The sequence below is a fragment of the Sebastes fasciatus genome, chromosome 16 (assembly GCF_043250625.1).
Source record: "Sebastes fasciatus isolate fSebFas1 chromosome 16, fSebFas1.pri, whole genome shotgun sequence".
Lineage (NCBI taxonomy): Eukaryota > Metazoa > Chordata > Actinopteri > Perciformes > Sebastidae > Sebastes > Sebastes fasciatus.
The window spans coordinates 12,193,425-12,212,258 of NC_133810.1; the positions used below are offsets into that span (position 1 = coordinate 12,193,425).

Here is an 18,834-nt window from a genome sequence, read left to right on the forward strand (position 1 = left end):
GTTAGGAGTTCATGTAACGCCGACCACCATCTCAAGCTGCACGAGTCACGAGTGTGGCTACGTGTTACAACTTGATCAGTTTGTGTACATACAAGGAATTTGACTTTGGGTTTGCATTAACTGGAAAATTGGAGGGGCAGTAGGAATAAAAGGCCAAATAAAGGCCTGCTTCTCTCTGCCATTGTGGTCAATTATTTTGTGAATTTAGGGTAAATGTGTTCAGCCGTACCGTAAAAAGATGAAAAGTCATGCAGTATATTCACGTCATCATTCGTATATAGATAGAAGTACACACTGAGGAAAGAAGCAGCACAGTTTATTAACCAACCTAACTTGTCTAACCTCTTGCCAGTCCTCTGTACTGCTGTAATTCACAGCGTCTCGCTCTCATTGTGACAGCATAGAGATAATGTTGGGCTCAATTATGCCTCTGTGACAATGGCATAAACTCCAATTTATGATGCTCATTACTGAAATATTTCAGCGAGCTGTTTGCACCCTTGTGTTTTTTTTGGAGTCCAAACTTGATATTTGCAGTTCATGCAGGTCATGCAGTTTTATTTTGCGAACGGCCTTTAAGCAACAGACGATACATTCCAAGCTTAAGGGATCTTCCCAAAGGGGAAAACCAACGGGAAAAGTGAAGTCAATGTGGAAGTGCCCTAAACTTGCATTTTTTCTAATAGCCAGCAGGGGGCGACTCCTCTGGTTGCAAAAAGAAGTCCGATTATTTAGAAGTCTCACTTGATTTATTACCTCAGTAAACATTGTAAACATGAGTTTATGGTCTCAATCACTAGTTTCAAGTCTTTTTCAATACAGCATGATGTTCATTTAGTAAATTATGGTCCCATTTAGAGTCAAATTGACCAATAAAGCAGGGTGTGCTTTAGGGCGGGGCTACCTTGTGATTGACAGGTCGCTACCACGGCTTTGTCCGGTCTGGGAGTTGTCCATGTTTCCGTCTTACAACTTTAACTCTTTCGCAGTGTTTTTTTATTTCATAAAAGTTAATAGTAACGATTTTGGTCACCTAGAAATGTGTTACTCAGCGTTTCCTTTTACTTAGCTCAACCCTCTTGTGTCACTTCTAATTGGTTTGTCACTGTAAAAAGAAATGTGATCACCAAGAGAAAACTTATCAAGTTAAGGACAATAATTGTACGCTTTATTTGCCGACCAGCATAATTTATACGTTTTTTTTATGTATTTATATCAGCAATAAATACAAACCTGTATTGGTGGTAAACACATTTTTTTCACTTTAATTAGAGAATGTTGTTTTTTAGTATCAAGGCTGTAAAAATGTGGATCATTGCTTACTTGCATTGTCTATAAATTTCAGATACATGCTGTCATTGTTGGCAACTTCAACCTGTGTCTATGCATTCGCTTTCAGTGAGCGATGGAAGTGTGTGACTTTGCATGTGTTAGTTTTGCTGGGGGGTGTGTGGGTGTGTTGTAGCACTGTGAATTGATGGCCTGTTAGGGAAAAGTGTGGAGAGACAAGAGATCAGTAAATCAACCGTCAAATGTGCTGTGAGTCTGACGGGGAGACTATATTCACCTGAAACAAGTTGATTCACTGCCTAACCCGTAATATTTATCTGTTTTTTGGGCACCGTGCCGGCAAATATGTGAGTCTTATCTGGAAAAGAGGAAAACTCAGTCCAAAACAACACTATTGATTTATATATTCAATCAAAGATATCTTGATTGTCAGCTGGAAATGGTCTCTTCCAGCAGCTCTGCTGGAGGGAGGGAGAGAAGAAGAAGAATGGGTCGGAGGGAGATGGATAGGACGGAAAGAAATTGAAACAGAGGAAGCAGATGAGAGAGAGCGCATTGACAGACAAGCAGTGAGTGACAAATAGAGAGAGAAGGTGGATCGCTGAGGCAGTCACTCAAACTGACAGTTTAATAAATAAATAAGGAACACAACCAGAACTTTTTTTTCCTCTAAGTTGGCCTAAAATACAGCAAAATTCCATTAAAATGAAACACAAGAAAGGGAGTTTTTAAATACTTTTATTGCAATCAACTCATGAAATTGTACATCCATGAAATGTCCAACAAATATTTGCAATTATTAGTATTATTTTTGTATTTTATTAGGGCTGTCAAAATTAACGCTATAATAACGCGTTAACGCAAATTTGTTTTAACGCTACTAATTTCTTTAACGCATTAACGCAACTTGTGATTTTTAGGTTGTAGCGGGCTCAGTTTTAAAGCTAAAGTGAAGATACTGGCATCAGATGAAACTAGAAAATCTAAGGAATCCTTTGGTACCAACATACAGTATCAAGGCTAAATAATGCTACAAATTTAAGCTGAATTTTGATGGCATGGCCATTTTTAAAGGGGTCCCTTGACCTCGGACCTCAAGATATGTAAATGAAAATGGGTTCTATGGGTACCCACAAGTCTCCCCTTTACAGACATGCCCACTTTATGATAATCGCATGCAGTTTGGGGGAAACTCATAGTCAAATCAGCACACTGACACACTGACAGCTGTTGTTGCCTGTTGGGCTGCAGTTTGCCATGTTATGATTTGAGCATATTTTTAGTACCTGCGAGGGTTTCTGGACAATATTTGTCATTGTTTTGTGTTGTTAATTGATTTCCAATTATAAAATATATATATATTTGCATAAAGCATACATATTTGCCCACTCCCATGTTGATAAGAGTATTAAATACTTGACAAATCTACCTTTAAGGTACACTTGAAAAATTTGAGACTAATCGCGATTAACTATTTTAATCGATTGACAGCCCTAATATTTTATACACAGTGGTACAAACAGAACAAGAGAGCAAGAAAGAAAAAAAGGTAAGTAGATAAATAAAAAACAAAAACAATTAAAATATCTAAAAATAAATATAGAAATACATTTAAAGAGAAAAAAGAAAGCAAATTGATTCAGTACTGTATGGTGAAAAGAAGTTAAGACCTGCAGGGTTAATTTATATTGGTAAAATGTCTTGAATATGTCTTATTTATACTAAACAGCATGTATCATGCTGCTAGTTATTTGTACCGCAGCTCATGTACCAATAATACGATCTGTCAAGGGATTTCACTTCCTGTTCTGTTTCCAATCCACTTTGGATATCAGTCAGAGCTCCATCTGCTGAACACTCAGTTAAAAACATTCACATTGTTGAGAATTTCCAAACCAAAACACTCACTTTACAAAGTTCAATTAATAATGTTGCTAATATTTCCAAAATGCTGTCATTGCAAACATCCATCATCCTTGTGATACGCTGGAGAGCTGCAAAACAGCCATCAAGTGTACCGTGCTGTGAAATAGTTTTAACAACTGCTGTTTCCAAGGTCAAGAATGAACTTTCCACCTCAGATCCATCACTATGTCTATATTTGTCACTTGGCGACATGTGATTCCTCCTCAGAGTTATAGCCAATATTATCTGCCGGAGTGCATTGTTGGCATCAGCAGATGGACTCCTTACGGCGTCCGCATTTATCACTTCTCCTCTTTGTGTTATTGAACGAGTCACTGTATTAACGGTGCAGTTATTGAAGTGGAACATGCGTTTGTTCTTAAAGAGAGAGAGACCATGATTATACCAAATGTAGCCTCAGGATATAGCAGTGTCACTATGGCAACCACATTTCACGTCATCAAAAAAGGGAAAGTCTATGTTATAAAAAAGGGCCGTAATGTGAACGAGTTCATGTAATGTGCAGAGTGGTAGATAAGAGAGAAAAAAAACACTGCCAATACCTTAACTCACCTATATGCTTTAAATAATATATATAGGGAGTGAACTGACACTGGCAGAAGAATAGAGTAATATTCTGCCTTTGCTGCATGTTCGGACACTTCATTGAAACCGTTTGCTGAAATATTCAAACCAACGCCGTGTTTTTTTTGGATTGACTGCTACATCGAACATAAATATAGATGTATTTTCCATCATTACTCAAATGTGACATGTTTTGTATTTTTTGGAACTCACTAGATGGTTTGAAACTCCACCGATGTGGTTTTAGCAGCGTTTAAAGAAACATAATTCACAATTAGCAGTAGCACTTTGTAGTCACTCTCGTCACTTCTGGGTGCGTCCCATCATCAAGTAATTTCCATTAAGCAATTTGCGTATTAGGGTGGAATAACGTACACTCCTACCTAGCTGTGCCGTGTGGTTACGTGGCTGCACTTTGCTCTTAGAAAGCGTTCTTGTTCAACACCTTCCCTTACATAAACCCCGGTGTGAATACAACTTAACGTCAGCAACTTCAATAGCACCATTTTGCTCAATTCTTGCAACAAAATGTCAGTGATTATAGGGGCAGTCAAAGTGCATTTTAAACTCAATAGACTCATTAGGTAGGCACCCCGCTGATTTCACATCTTAGATCGTGTTGGTGAATGAATCAGGAGAAAAAAAGGCTCAAGAAGTAGTTTTGAAGCGTTTATTACACAAGGGAGGCAGATTGTCGTAGCGGTTCAGTACATGAGCAGGGAGGCCTGCAGACAAGATTTCTTATAGAAAAATTGTAATTGTGTCCCTTTAGAGGTTATTAAAATCAGGCAAGTGGCTGCATCTTTTAGATGTAGTGTTAAGTGAAACTTTTCTTATATAATCCAGCCTGTAAGGCTTTTTTTTATTTCAGTTCATATGGGGCAGAGCAATGGAATAATGGAGAAGCAGAGGCATCTGAAAATCTCCTCTTTGAGCCTGAAACACATGTAGTCGGTCGTGATGCACAACAGCCCGGCTGAGTGGTGGGTGTTATGTTTCCTCATGTCTCTGCTGGCCTTGTTTATGACTGATTTTCCTGCGGTGGGCTGCGTAATCACTAAAAAACACTCAATCAAGGAAAATTATGACAACGCTTGTTGCAAAACCCGGTCTTGCCTTTTACATAATTTGATTGACTATGAATACATTTTCTTTTGCTTTCTCCCTTTTTTATAACGCCTCGCTGTTTCACTCTTCAACAAGCCTCTCCGTCTGTGTCGTTCACCTTCTCTCGCTCTAGACCGTCATTCATCCTTAAGGGCAGCCTGTGATGGATGGCGGCCTGCGTGTCATCTCTGAGAGAGAAACTGAGACTTGAATGATCGACATCGTCGATGTGTGTGTGTGTGTGAGAGTGTGTTTGGCATCTTGCAGCATGAGATTAGATGGATGGAATGACATGGATTGATGAAGGCACACAGCCTGGTTAGATAGAAGAATGACTTATATTTTACATCATCATGTTGTCTGACAATTCGGAAATTAGATTACTGTAGATACACACTATTCCCTAAGCTTGGAAAGAGTCCCACTACAACTCTTTGTAATTACATTAGATAGATGAACCAAATCTAGATATCAATTTTGCCTCTAACCATGTAAGTCCTGTTGATTTGATGTTACTTGTGTGTCCCCGCTGACTACAAAATGCAGCAATTAATTCATATTTTGACGAGGTACCAGAATCATGTTGGGATCACGGAGGACAGGATTTGACCGAGCTTGGAAGACCGAGAAAAAGACTGTGGTCAAGATAACGTTAGCCGTCACTCGCATCTCCGTGTCCAAACCGGCCGCCGCTACAGTTGGCGACAGACTGAAGCAGAGTGGAATGAAATCTCGGCGAGTAGAGCAGAATTTGTAACGTCGCTGGCGAAGCAATGTCCGAAAATGATGTATTTAACGTAGGGCTGTCAATCGATTGAAACATTTAATTGCAATTAAACCCATGATTGACCATAGTTAATCGCGATTAATCGCAAATGAATTACACATTTTTTTTATCTGTTCAAAATGTACCTTAAAGGGAGATTTGTCAAGTATTGAATACTCTTATCAACATGGGAGTGGACAAATATGCTGCTTTATGCAAATCTAAGTATATATTTATTACTGGAAATCAATTAATAACACAAAACAATGACAAATATTGTCCAGAAACCTTCACAGGTACTGCATTTAGCATAAAAAATATGCTCAAATCATAACATGGTAAACTGCAGCCCAACAGGCAACAACAGCTGTCAGTGTGTCAGTGTGCTGACTTGACTATGACTTGCCAAAAACTACATGTGATTATTACTTTATTATCATAAAGTGGGCATGTCTGTATAGGGGAGACTCGTGGGTATCCATAGAACCAATTTTCATTCACATATCTTGAGGTTAGAGGTCAAAGGACCCCTTTGAAAAAGGCCATGCCAGTTTTTCCTTTTGGAGCGTTATTTAGCTGTCTTCGTGACAAGCTAGTATGACATGGTTGGTACCAATGGATTCCTTAGGTTTTTTAGTTTCTAGTTTCTGCACTCTAGCTTTAAAACTGCCTCCTACCTAAAAATCACAAGTTAAAACGAATTTGCGTTAATGCGTTATTATCGCGTTAACTTTGACAGCACTAATTAACGTTACAGGCCCACTGTAACTTTTTGCTGGCTCTTATTGTTGGACCCTGCGATGGCACAACAGCTTATTTATCACATATATAAACTTGTATATATATCACTTATATCTAAACACTTACTCACTTTTACTTACACCTGATTTCACTCACCTGAAAAACAGTTTGAACTGACAAGAACACCCAAGCGTGGTCCGAACCAGGTCCAAAGGGAGGGGAGCAAAGTCATCGTCGACCGCCAATTCCCATAATGAACTTCGATAACAGTCGCACCCACCCCACTACCTCCATGGTCAAGTTGACATATACATTACTAATTCAGTTGGATGTGAATTCTCAAGTTAACATTTGTTTTGTAGTTGAGATGTTGTTATCTTGTAATTTCGTGTTATCACAACAACTTCAGTAATCTTTCGTCATACTGACATATAATAATATACTAAATAACAAACAGGCATAATCCCATTTTATACTGTTAGTGTATCTACGGTGAAGTCAGCTATTTGTTTTGACTGTGTAAGCTCAACAGAATGTAATGTTTTTCTTCATCATGGCTATTAGCCTTTATTTAAGGTTGTTATTTTGGTCAAAGCTGGAGCACATTAAGCGACTCACATCACCCATTGAGAGCTATTAAGGTGTCAGTTTCTCCTTGCAGCTTAATTATTTGGATTTTATTTTAAAGTAAGCTGGGAGGTCGTCTCTGTGGACATGTCATTTGTTCCTTGTGTGCTGGAAAGCTAATGTAAGCAAACCTCAGTGAGAGGACAGCGAGAAGGGAAACCCCCTCTGTAATATAATCTCTCTTGAGACATAATGTCTAAATTAATATCAGGTTAGTTAGAATAGCTTTCCTTTGTTTTTACATGTCCAGAAACATTCAGTGCTTAACCTTATGGCTCATTCATCTGGATGGATTACTTCATCTCGGTTTTTATTTCATCTTGTGTTTCCAGGCTGAACCCAAAGAACCGTGGAAGCACACCAACCAGGTAGGAAAAAATGTGTCTTTAATTAAAGAATGTCACAACAACAGTCGCAGCAGATAATACTATATTTTTGCCAATGCTATAAATTGCCCATTTTGTGTCCATCAGCGCAATGTCTCCCAGCCCCACCTCGCCGCGCTCTCCCTCCTGGCCGATGTTCTCAGCCCCATCCAGTCCACAGCCGACGTCCTCCGCCTCCAGTGACTCCTCCCCTGTCAGGTTGGTCCACATTGTTTGTGTAATGATTTAATCACAGCTTGTCACTAATGACAGTGAAGCATTAGAAGACTGTCGTTGTCCTGGGAAACTCTTTCTTGGCAGCAAAGGTGGTGTGCAAGAAAAGAAAGAAAAAAAAAACTGGTGTATCTGACAAACAAGCGTTCCACTTCTGGAGGTGTTGGGAGTGCCTGGGAATTTGATTCAAGCACTCGTCAAGTACTAAATCATTTGAATGCTATTATTAATATGCTAATAGGCTATCATTTACTTAAGTAGCTCTTCAAAATTCACCATGCCAGAAGTCTTTACTGTTGCCATTTCACTTTGAAATCATGAGGAACAACAAGAAAAAGCTCCTCAACCAAGTGACTTCCCTGCTGCAGTGTCCATGAGCAAGACACTTCCTCCCTACAAGCTTCAAGGAGCCATCATATAGTGGACCATGACCTCTGACCTTTCCAATCAGAATCAGATTTATTTGCTAAGTATGTGTGCACAAATAGGGAATTTGATTCCGGTTTTTGCATCTCTCTCAGTATACTTACACGGAAATAGAAATAACAGCTAGGGACAAGGACAACAAGGCTGGACAATAAAGGTAAAGAATAGACAGGACTGGACACAAGTATGTGAAAAAATAGGCGTATATATAATTATTAGGGCTGTCAGTCAATTAAAATATGTAATCGCGATTACTCGCATGATTGTCCATACAGTAGTTAATCGCAAATGAATCACACATTTTTGATCTGTTCATAATGTACCTTAAAGGGAGATTTGCCAAGTATTTAATACTCTTATCAACCTTGGAGTGGGCAAATATGCTTGTATACAGTGTGTATTGTGAAGATGTCTATATACTGTATGTACAGCCTGTAGGATTCATATTGACAGTGACAGATTATATGACATGTGCATGTTAGAAACGTTGTGCATTAAAGACTGTAAAATTACAATCTATAACAGCAGCAATGAAAAGGTTGAATTTAAAAGCTAATTTGCTCCTCAGTGGATCAACATACGCCATACGGATATACAGTGCTGGACATAAGTGTCCTGGTGCTGCTGCAGAAGCTGATATAATATAGTTTCTTACCACTGCTTTGCACCCTCGAAACCCCGGCCCTTCCCTCAACCGCCACCTTCTGCATGGCAGTTTGCAGATTCTGCGGCAGACCCTGATTGTGTAAAAGATACGTGGGAAACAAAAGACTGGCGTGTAAGAATAACTGTAGGCTGAAATTTGAAATACGTATATTGCCACTGTGTGTCAAATAAAAAGGCAAACACTAGAATTGGAAATCCATTACAGTCCAAAAAAGATCACTTCATTACAGTTTGACTCGTGCTGGAAAGCACCCTTTATCTTTTGTGAATATAGCCATTTGGTGCTCATAAAACAGTTCATATAAAGTAATGACCTGTGTGTGGTTTTGAGGTGTCTAAATTAAGCATTGTTTCAAACTGAAAGCTGTCTGTTTTTTTCCCTTGAATCAGCCCAGAAGCTTCTGTCTCACTCTCACTCTCTGATTATCTCCAGTATTGCGGGCAGGAAGGCTCGAGCGCTGTATGCCTGCAAGGCAGAGCATAACTCCGAGCTGTCCTTCATCGCTGGGACCATCTTTGACAACGGTGAGTCAGGACTTGACAGCAGAAAGAAAAAAGGAAAGTATGTGGGCTGGTGTTTGAAAAAAACAAAAAACAATTACTGTCAAAATGAAAAGTCAGACTTGGGAGTTCGGACTTCATTGTCGGGGATGAAATTGTGGAAATGTAGTTGAGGGATTTTGCCCCAAAAATTATAATTGGAACATCATTTTTGCCTGACTACCATTTTCACAATGAAGTTTAAAGGTTCCTTTGAAAACAGGAAAAGGAAAGTGTGTCTAATAAAGTGTGGTTGTCATTGGAGGAAGGTGCACTGGAGTTGCACGAAGAAGCTTTTTAGTTGACACCTTGCAGTTAATTACTGGGAGCCTGAATCCATAGGGTGTGATATTTTTTTCGTTACTGTAAGTGTATTTTTATCCCGACAGCTGGCTTTAAAATAAGCTTGGATGTGCACTTGCTCTTATTGCACACTTCTCCAGAGAATATTAGAGGCTGGCGAGCAGACTGGGGTGTAACAGATGCAGTTATGTGCAATGCATTGCTTTTGCATATCTGCAGATCTGAGGAGTCATTTGCTTTTTTGGGGGGCAAAAACAACTGAATTTATTAGGGCTGTCAATCAATCAAGATATTTAATTGTGATTAATTGCGTGATTGTCCTTGATAAATCGCAATGGCAAATTATTCACACATTTTTCATCTGTTCAAAATGTACCTTAAAGGGAGATTTGTCAAGTATTTAATACTCTTATCAACATGGAAGTGGAAAATATGTTTGCTTTATGTAAATATATGTATATATTTATTATTGGATATCAATTACCAACACAAAACAATGATAAATATTGTGCAGAAACCCTCACAGGTACTGCATTTAGCATCAAAAATATGCTCAAATCATAACATGGCAAACTGCAGCCCAACAGGCAACAACAGCTGTCAGTGTGTCAGTGTGCTGACTTGACTATGACTTGCCCCAAACTGCATGTGATTATCATAAAGTGGGCATGTCTGTAAAGGGGAGTCTCGTGGGTACCCATAGAACCCATTTTCATTCACATATCTTGAGGCACGAAGTCAAGGGACCCCTTTAAAATCGGCTATGCCAGTTTTACCTCACCAAAATTTAGCGCAACTTTGGTGCGTTATTTAACCTCCTTCACCACAAACCAGTATGACATGGTCATGAATTTCTTAGGTTTTTTAGTTTTATATAATACCAGTATCTCCACTGTAGTTAAAACTGAGCCTGGTACAACCGTCGAAAGATCAGTTGCGTTAATGTGTTTTAGAAATTAGTGGCGTTAAAACTATTTAGAGTTATTATCGCGTTAACGTTGACAACCCTACTATATATATATATATATATATATATATATATATATATATATATATATATATGAAAGTAACCCAACACAGGCACACACGAAGGACACAGGAAATATTATTTATTTTTTTTCCATGGCCTCCTTTCTTTTTTCCTTTCCTTTCCCCTCTGCATAGGAATCTTGATACAGACAGTCCCAGTGTCCTCTCCAGCCTAATTTCAGCCTCTCCAACCTCAAGCCCAAAACTATAAATCACATTTATCTCCTCGCAGCTTTCTTTGGCTCAACTCTCCTAATAAAGACTAGATTTGCACAAATTTAAGGATAATAAAACCACTTAGGTAGTACTTATGCGGCTTTGCTCGTTATCAGGCAGAATAACAGGAGAACTTAAGTAGTTATCACGGTGAGTCCTGCAGGGAAACAGACACAGACACTCAGGAATGGTAGGGATTCAGCTGACACATGGTCTCTCAAACCCTAAATAGAGTTTGCATGCATTGAGACTGTTGAGGGTTATTGCAACGCAGTTAAGTGTCATTGGAGCCCTTTGGGTCAAAATGTGGCCTTGGGGACATGTAATCCCCACAGTGGTATCTCAACACCCCAGGGCTGACTGCTCATACTGCAGCATCATAATACCTTTTCAGCGGTCATAAGAATACTGTTACTATAAAATATACAAATGTATTTATCTTAGCTGTTATACAGAATATTACCACAGTTTTGATTCATACTTTTTTTGCACAATCTGATTTCAAAAGATTTTTTTTTGCATTTCTTTAAATCAGGCAGATATACGGAAATCAAAAACAGATAAAAAACCTTGTGCACTGTCTCATGTTAAGTTCACATTTGGTGTCTTTCTTTGATGTAACTCTGCGGTAGAGTGATGTGCACCATTTGTGAGTTAGATTTCCTGGCAGGACAAAATGTGGTGAACACACAATTGACTTCTGCAGCGATCTTCCTTTCAACTTCCTGTGTTTTACCCATATCTTGCCAGAGGTCTTCTTGTTCAGTGGATCCTTAACCAAAACATTACAATATGAACCACAGCGACACACAATCGGCTCAATTACGTTGCTTCCTCCTTCAAATTGCGGTGTTATTGTAGTTCATAAATGTCAAAAATATACAGTTGGCCTATAGCTCAGCATTTCATTCATTTCTGTGAAGAAAACGCCTCATCCTGCATTAGAAAAGTACGCAGTTAAAACAACTTGAGAGCTAATAGAACAATGGCCAAGCGTCAGGGAGATGAAAACACTGACTTTATCAAGAAAGAAGCTTATTAAGTATGAATGATTGTTAAAAATTCAGAAAATACATAATATAGACAGAGAATTGTATTAAAAGGTCCTAAAAATAACAGGATAACTCATCTCTGATGCAATATTCAAAGGAAATAATCTGTTTGAAATTGATGTAAATCGCTTGTTTTACACAAACTTCCTGCAGTTATTGCGTTCTCTATTTGGGTTAATTGTACAGTTTATCAGTTGTTTTGTACTATTATTGTGATGCATTGAATATAATTTGAAATATCCAGAAAATGTGTCACTTAGTCGGGGGTAAGATGGAAAATGGGTCCTTTAAGGAAAAGAGGTTGTGAATTACCGGTGTGTGTTATACACTTTCCTGATAAACATCCAAAGCCGACAAGTATTGCTGAAACAACATCCAATGTAGCACCTCAACTGTATACAAAAGGAGTGTATGCGGTTACATAATTTTTTTAATATGTCGGAATTAACTCAGTCGACTCCTCAATCACAAACCACAGCTTTTAATAATACATAACCATAATCAGGTGGTTGGTTTCACACCTTTTTACCAAAATATTATTCCAGTACTGAGCCAGTTCTCACCCGCATCTACAGTTGATGTAAATAGTTTGTGCTGTCGGAAACAACCCTGTCTGGAGTTGACTTCTCTCATCCAGGCTCGTATTTCATGCTCACTTATTAGCAGCTCTTGCTGTGTGATGTAGCTGCCAGACATGTCCGCACAAAATATTTAGATATGAAACACTCCGATAATGAGGAACATGTGAAATTGTTGACTGCCCTGTTCTCAGTTATTGCCGTCTGTCTCTTAACCCGCTTCCCTCCGCTCTTTCTCTCTGCGCATGTGTTCGTCCACAAGTGTGCCACATATTTATGGATATTTTTTCCATCTATATTGAGATGTTTAAACAAAATCACTGTTTCTTTCTCCCTTTTCCAGTTCATGCCTCCAGGGAGCCCGGTTGGCTGGAAGGGACTCTCGACGGCCGAACAGGATTGATACCAGAAAACTATGTGGAGTTTTTATAGTCCAGGGCCGAGAAAAAGACTTGAACTGGATGATACTGGACTGGAGTTGACCAAACTGGACTGCAGATTTGACTGTACAAGACTTAACAGACTCGTATGCTATACTGGACTGGACAATTTTTTGATGAGGCCTCTGGACTAGACTGGGAATTGAAACTGGACCAAGCAGAACCACGTGGACTGGATATGACGCAGGGCCGAAGGAGAGACCCATGAATTGCACTGGAAAAAAGGAAAGAAAGATGAGTGCCACTGTGGTACCGGCTGTTATTGGTTTTTAGCGTGGATGGGCCTGGTGAAGGTGATGTGGCAATGAACCTGGAATGTGTGTGAGAGTAAACAAGGGGGTTTGGAAAAAAAATCACATGTATAAATGAGTTGATATTTTGGAGATGTAAGGCTTTTCATCCCTTGATTTATTACTTTGAACTGCACTTCTATTGCTTCTCCTCTTTTTATCAGCCAGAAACAGAAAAAAGATGATGACAGGGAACAAGATAAAGAGCAAGTGGCCTTTAATTTTGGACTTGCTAGCTCACCTCCTCACTGTTTGAATGATTGCTAATCCCATTGGAGGACCGGAGCTTTTAAAAAGCCGATTTAAATGATTGGGGTTTTTGGTTTGTACGGCTGTAAACGTGTTTGTGAGCACTTGCTGTGGCGGTCCGGTAATTCCCCAGGACAAGACTCAACCTGGCTAATGTTTCAGAGCTCCAGTTCAGCAGCAGGAGCCCCAGGGGAGATCAGCACAGGATGAGGTCGCCTCGAAAAACAGTTTGCCGAAAGGTCAGCGGCGGGTTTTTACCCTTATTCATAATGCCTCTCCCTGCGGAGCCCTCACAAAAAAGCAATGTGAAAAATTTCAAACAAGCTCCACAAGCAGACCAGTGGTTTTACAATGCCGCGTAGAAGGAACAACTGATTCCTGCTGGTTAAAACAAGCCCAGCTGCGAGGCCTCGGTCTGCTTCCCAGCTTAAAATATTTTTTTCATTGTTGGAAATAATTGGATACAGAACATAGTGTCGATGAGTCATGTTTTCACCATTTCAGATGTTGTATTTTTTAAATCACAGAGCACCTGTGTACCAAATCATCAATGTTGCTTTTTTAACCTCATTTCAGAAATACATATGATTGATCATATGTATTTATTTAACGCCTGTTCTCCTTGTTTTAACCGTCATGCAGATTCAATCGGTTTCTTTAATCTTCAACAGCATGGTGCAAACAACTGAAGTGAATTCAAAGTCAAAATATAAGTTGTGTAAGTCATGACCATAGACGGTATACAGTGTACTTACAGTAGATGGACGAGACGTCTCCATTTCCTACCACTGTACAAAAGAGAAGCCAAAATTTCATATCTTATTGAACAATTTCACATGTTCCTGACATGTACTTTGACTTTTTATTTTGGCCCATTTCCCATCCACTAACATGGAGGGGGCGGGATTTATGACCTATATTGCAGCCAGCCACCAGGGGGCGATCAAGATGTTTTGGCTTCACTTTTGGGGAGCTGTCATGTTGTCCATCTTTATATAAAGTCATGACCCAACACAAAGGTATTTTTCTGTTTTTATGTAGAATCACAAGACGATTCTAATAATGTAATTATCTGATATTTACATTTGGAACCAGAGTTTACAAGTAAATAAAATGCAGATGTGGTTTTCAGAGAGGCTCAGACATTTGAAGAAAAGTGAAATCATACATTTTTCACAATTGCTCCGATATGTTTATGCACGCTGGTCTGCTTTGGGGCTCCAATGAAAGTCCTCATTTCATGAGTCGAAGCTGAACTTTTTCCTTGAACCACTTGTCTGTATCAAAGTTTTTCGTTGAACTTAATTTTTTCTTTCAGGGCAGAATATTGAAATACCATTTTAGCAATTTAACAGGAAAATCTAATGGGAGATTAAAAAGAAAAAAAACTGAAATGTGAAATGAGACTACTTTGTTCATATCTGAACTTCTTATTTATGAGAGTTTCCTAAAGGCTCAATCTTGAACTGTATCCATTTTGAGGTGTTTTATTGACATTGTAAATAAATACACAACATTTGATAAGGTATAATTTTTTTTAAGTATGAAATTTTATATTTTGTATTTTTAGCATACTAACTTAATTTCCTAATTCCATCTTTGTTGCCCAGATTTTTGTATCATTTAAGTCTATCTACAGCCTTAAATATTCTTTCAGATGTTTTGGTGAATTGACAAGATTGTGCAGAATAAAGATAGATGTTCAACAACTGCAGCCGGGGTCTTTGATGGTTTCCTTTGGATTTAGTGTCTAAATACTGTGGCTGTATTCACACATATTGCAGTGCTTCCTTTGTATTTCAATGTGACTGCAGTGTTGAAGAAGTCAACAGGTGTGAAGCTGTGGGTCGATCCACCCACTTGGCACTCAGGCCCACCAAATCAGAAGGGTCGTGTCTAGAAGGTAACCGTCAAATTGCAAAAACTTGCAAAAACTCTTGTGACACTCGCTGCCCAACAACCTATCCTAATGCCGTGTTCACACCACGGGCGACACCGCAACATTCTACAAGTCATTTTCAATGGAAACCGGTCGCATGAAGCTACAAAGCTGGTATCATTGGGCAAAAATTCCATAATAACCTTTCAGCATTCACTGCAGGAATTACAGTATCCAGAGGAATCACCTTTTACAGTCACTAAGGAAGGCAAAACATCAGGACTCTTCATTGTCAGGTCTATTGGGGAATACAGCAGATAACATATACTGTGAAATTATTCAGTTTTTAAGAGAAACTGATTTAGTTAAACGAATCTAGAGTTTTCCTCTATTATTATTATTATTATTTTTTTTAAAAATTTTTATGTTTATGTTTTTTTGGTTTAGTTCTGACTTTTTTTTGACATACTACACTATGACTTTTTAAATGTTTTTTGACATAGTATTATATGATTTTTTTCGACATACTACACTGACTATTTTAAATGTTTTTGACATACTATACTATGATGTTTTTTCAACATACTATACCATGTCTTTTTTTTTTGACATACGCACTATGACTTTTTTTCGAGATACTATACTATGTATGTCTATTGGGGAATACAGCAGATAACATATACTGTGAAATTATTCAGTTTTTAAGAGAAACTGATTTAGTTAAACGAATCTAGAGTTTTCCTCATTATTTTTATTATTATTATTATTATTTATTTATTTTAATTTAATTTAATTTATTTTTTTGTTTTTATTTTGTTTCTGGACAATCTCCTGTTCCACACTCCAGTCCAGATAGTGGCGATAATGCACCTCCAAGATGGTTTGCCAACCGCCAATAAACACCAAAAAAGAAATAGAAGAACTGTCACTCAGATCTGGCAACCCTGGCGGCCCCTCCTCTCTCAATCAGCCAAACGGAAACACCTGTGCGTTGAGGAACAGAAGCATGAGGAGCAGGAGGAAGAAGAAGTTCAACCATCTTTGTCAACCAAGACCTCCAGTTTCTCCTCAACAAGTGCCAAGTAATAACCACAACCCCTCGTCACCCTATACCCATAATAACAAGCTGTACAATTGAAATACTCTTCTCACCTGTCAGGTGGATCAAACCTGGCATCATGTCAGACTGAACTGTTTGTCCAGGCTGCTCTCCATGTCAGAGTTCAACACCAAAAGCCTCATCGTCTCCTGCTGTCATCAACACAAGTAAGCTCATTTACTATTTTGGACTATAGTGGCCTGTTTTAATCTGATTGTTTATTGGGTGTAGTTTGTGTTCAGTGTACAATTGCTGATGTTGCTGCCAGTGTATGTGTGTTTATATGTGGCCAGTCTATGCTGTTAATGTTTGTTTTGTTGGATCAGAATCAGGCCTACACATGAATTTGACTCTGGTTATTTTTGCTCTCATTGTACATATGGAAATAGAAATGCAGCTAAAACCAAAAGTCAACAAAGCTGAAGATAAATATATAAGAATACAACAAGAGACAACATATAATGTGTCAGGCTGTGTCTGTAAATTGTCACCAATAATACAGTCGTGCAATGGTGCAGATATGCTGGAATAAATATGAATGATTAATGTAACAGGTTGCTTTATATACACGATGCAGGTGGCTATGTACAGTATGCATGTAAAGGCCTACATGTCACCCTATACCCATTAACAAGCTGTACAATTAAAAGACTCTTTCCACCTGCCAGGTGGATAAAACCTGGCATCATGTCAGACTGAACTCTTTGATCTCCATTTCAGAGTTCAACACCAAGCCCCATCGTCTCCTGCTGTCATCATCAAAGGTAGGCTCATTTATACAATTTTGGACTAGTGCCCTGTTTTAATATTATTGTTTATTAGGTATAGTTTCTGTTCAGTGTAGGCCTACAATTGCTGATGTTGCTGCCAGTGTGTGTGTGTGTGTGTGTGTGTGAATATGTGGCCTATGTTATGGCTATGTTAAAGTGTATTTTTTAACATTAATGCAGGTGCTCTATGATCCATACGCTTGATTTACTGTATGATGTTGTTGTGTCTGTCAGCTGTGTGTGGGTGTGAATATGTGGCCGCTGTGCCAGGCTATGTTAATGCAGGTGCTCTATACATACACTTGATTAATGATGCTGTGTGAATATGTGGCCGCCGTGCCAGTCTATGCCATGCTGTTAATCTTTGTTTTGTTGGATCAGAATCAGCTTGATTGGCGGGTATGTGTAGGCCTATTCATGAATTTGACTCTGGTTATTTTGTATTTGCGTTATATTTATCATTGTACATAAGGAAATAGAAATGCAACTAACAACAAAGCTGAACAAGACTAAAGAAACAAGTATACGTATAGTGTATATAGTATAAGACTACAACAAGGAACAACATACAATGTGTCAGGCTGTTTCTGTAAATTGTAAACAATAATACACTATTGTAATGGTGCAGATATGCTGGAATTAATGTAATAGGTTGCTTTATATACTCAATGCAGGTGGATATGTACAGTATGCATGTAGCCTATACAGGTCAGGTGCCTGTAACATTACCTCTGATGATGAATTTGTATAAGGCTTGTATGATTAGGTGCATTCAGGCATGGTTCAGGTTCAGGTTACACATATTTACAAACAGACAATAGACAAACATTATAAAAAAAATGCTCAAGGCTCCACTGATCACTAAAACCATGATATTGGAGATTTTAATGAATAAATATGAATTAAAAAAATATGCAAGTGTTGCTTCTATAGCATCTACACAGTGTAAAGTGTAGTTTTAATGGCCTATTTTGGTTAACATATGCGTTTCACAAGCTATTAAGTAGATGTTTGGTCTTGGACGGGCTATAGGCGCACCTGATTTTCTCTGTGCCCACCTATTCAGCCTACGTCACTGCACCCCAGTCTCTACAAGTTCAATTTTGGATCAAAATCTTTTGACTTCTGGTCGTGAGAAGATGGCAACTTAACACTAGAACTGTTTCTTTTGGGAAACGCGTTTGTTCAGTCTTCAGTACCCTTTACTGAAGTGTTTGAAATGTTCCTTATATTTATAATGAAAATAGTTTACCGAAGTTGCAAGTGGGCCGAATGCAACCTCAGTCCCCAGCAGGAGGACTTCGACATACTTTACTATGACTTTTAAAAAAAAAAAAATTTCAACATACTATACTATGACATTTTATGACATACTATACTATGACTTTATTTACTAAATTTTTCGACATACTATGCTATGACTTTTTTTTCATGAAAATTGACATACTATACTATGACATTTTATAAAAGAAATGTCAACATACTTTGTCTTTTAATGACATACTATACTACTATACAATGACTTTTTTCATGAAAATTTCGACATCCTATACTATGATTTTTTTAATGACATTTGTCGAATTACTATACTATGACTTTTTTCGACATACTATACTGACTTTTTTTTCTACATATGCAATGATTTAAAAAAAAATTTCAACATACCATACTATGACT

General features: G+C 38.3%; 1 protein-coding gene across 2 annotated transcripts in view; it reads left to right on the top strand.

Moving 5' to 3' along the window:
- LOC141752270 (rho GTPase-activating protein 26-like) overlaps window positions 1-15,122 on the top strand; it is a 107,553-nt gene extending 92,431 nt beyond the window's left edge. Inside the window, exons 21-24 of one of the 2 annotated variants that reach the window (XM_074610048.1) lie at window positions 7,354-7,389; window positions 7,495-7,605; window positions 9,103-9,237; window positions 12,774-15,122. In XM_074610048.1, coding sequence (XP_074466149.1) covers window positions 7,354-7,389; window positions 7,495-7,605; window positions 9,103-9,196 — 241 coding nt within the window. In that variant the 3' untranslated portion in view covers window positions 9,197-9,237; window positions 12,774-15,122. The remainder of the gene's footprint in view (window positions 1-7,353; window positions 7,390-7,494; window positions 7,606-9,102; window positions 9,238-12,773) is intronic. The other variant, XM_074610047.1, reaches the window with a different exon arrangement.
- The last annotated feature ends 3,712 nt before the right edge of the window (window positions 15,123-18,834 follow it).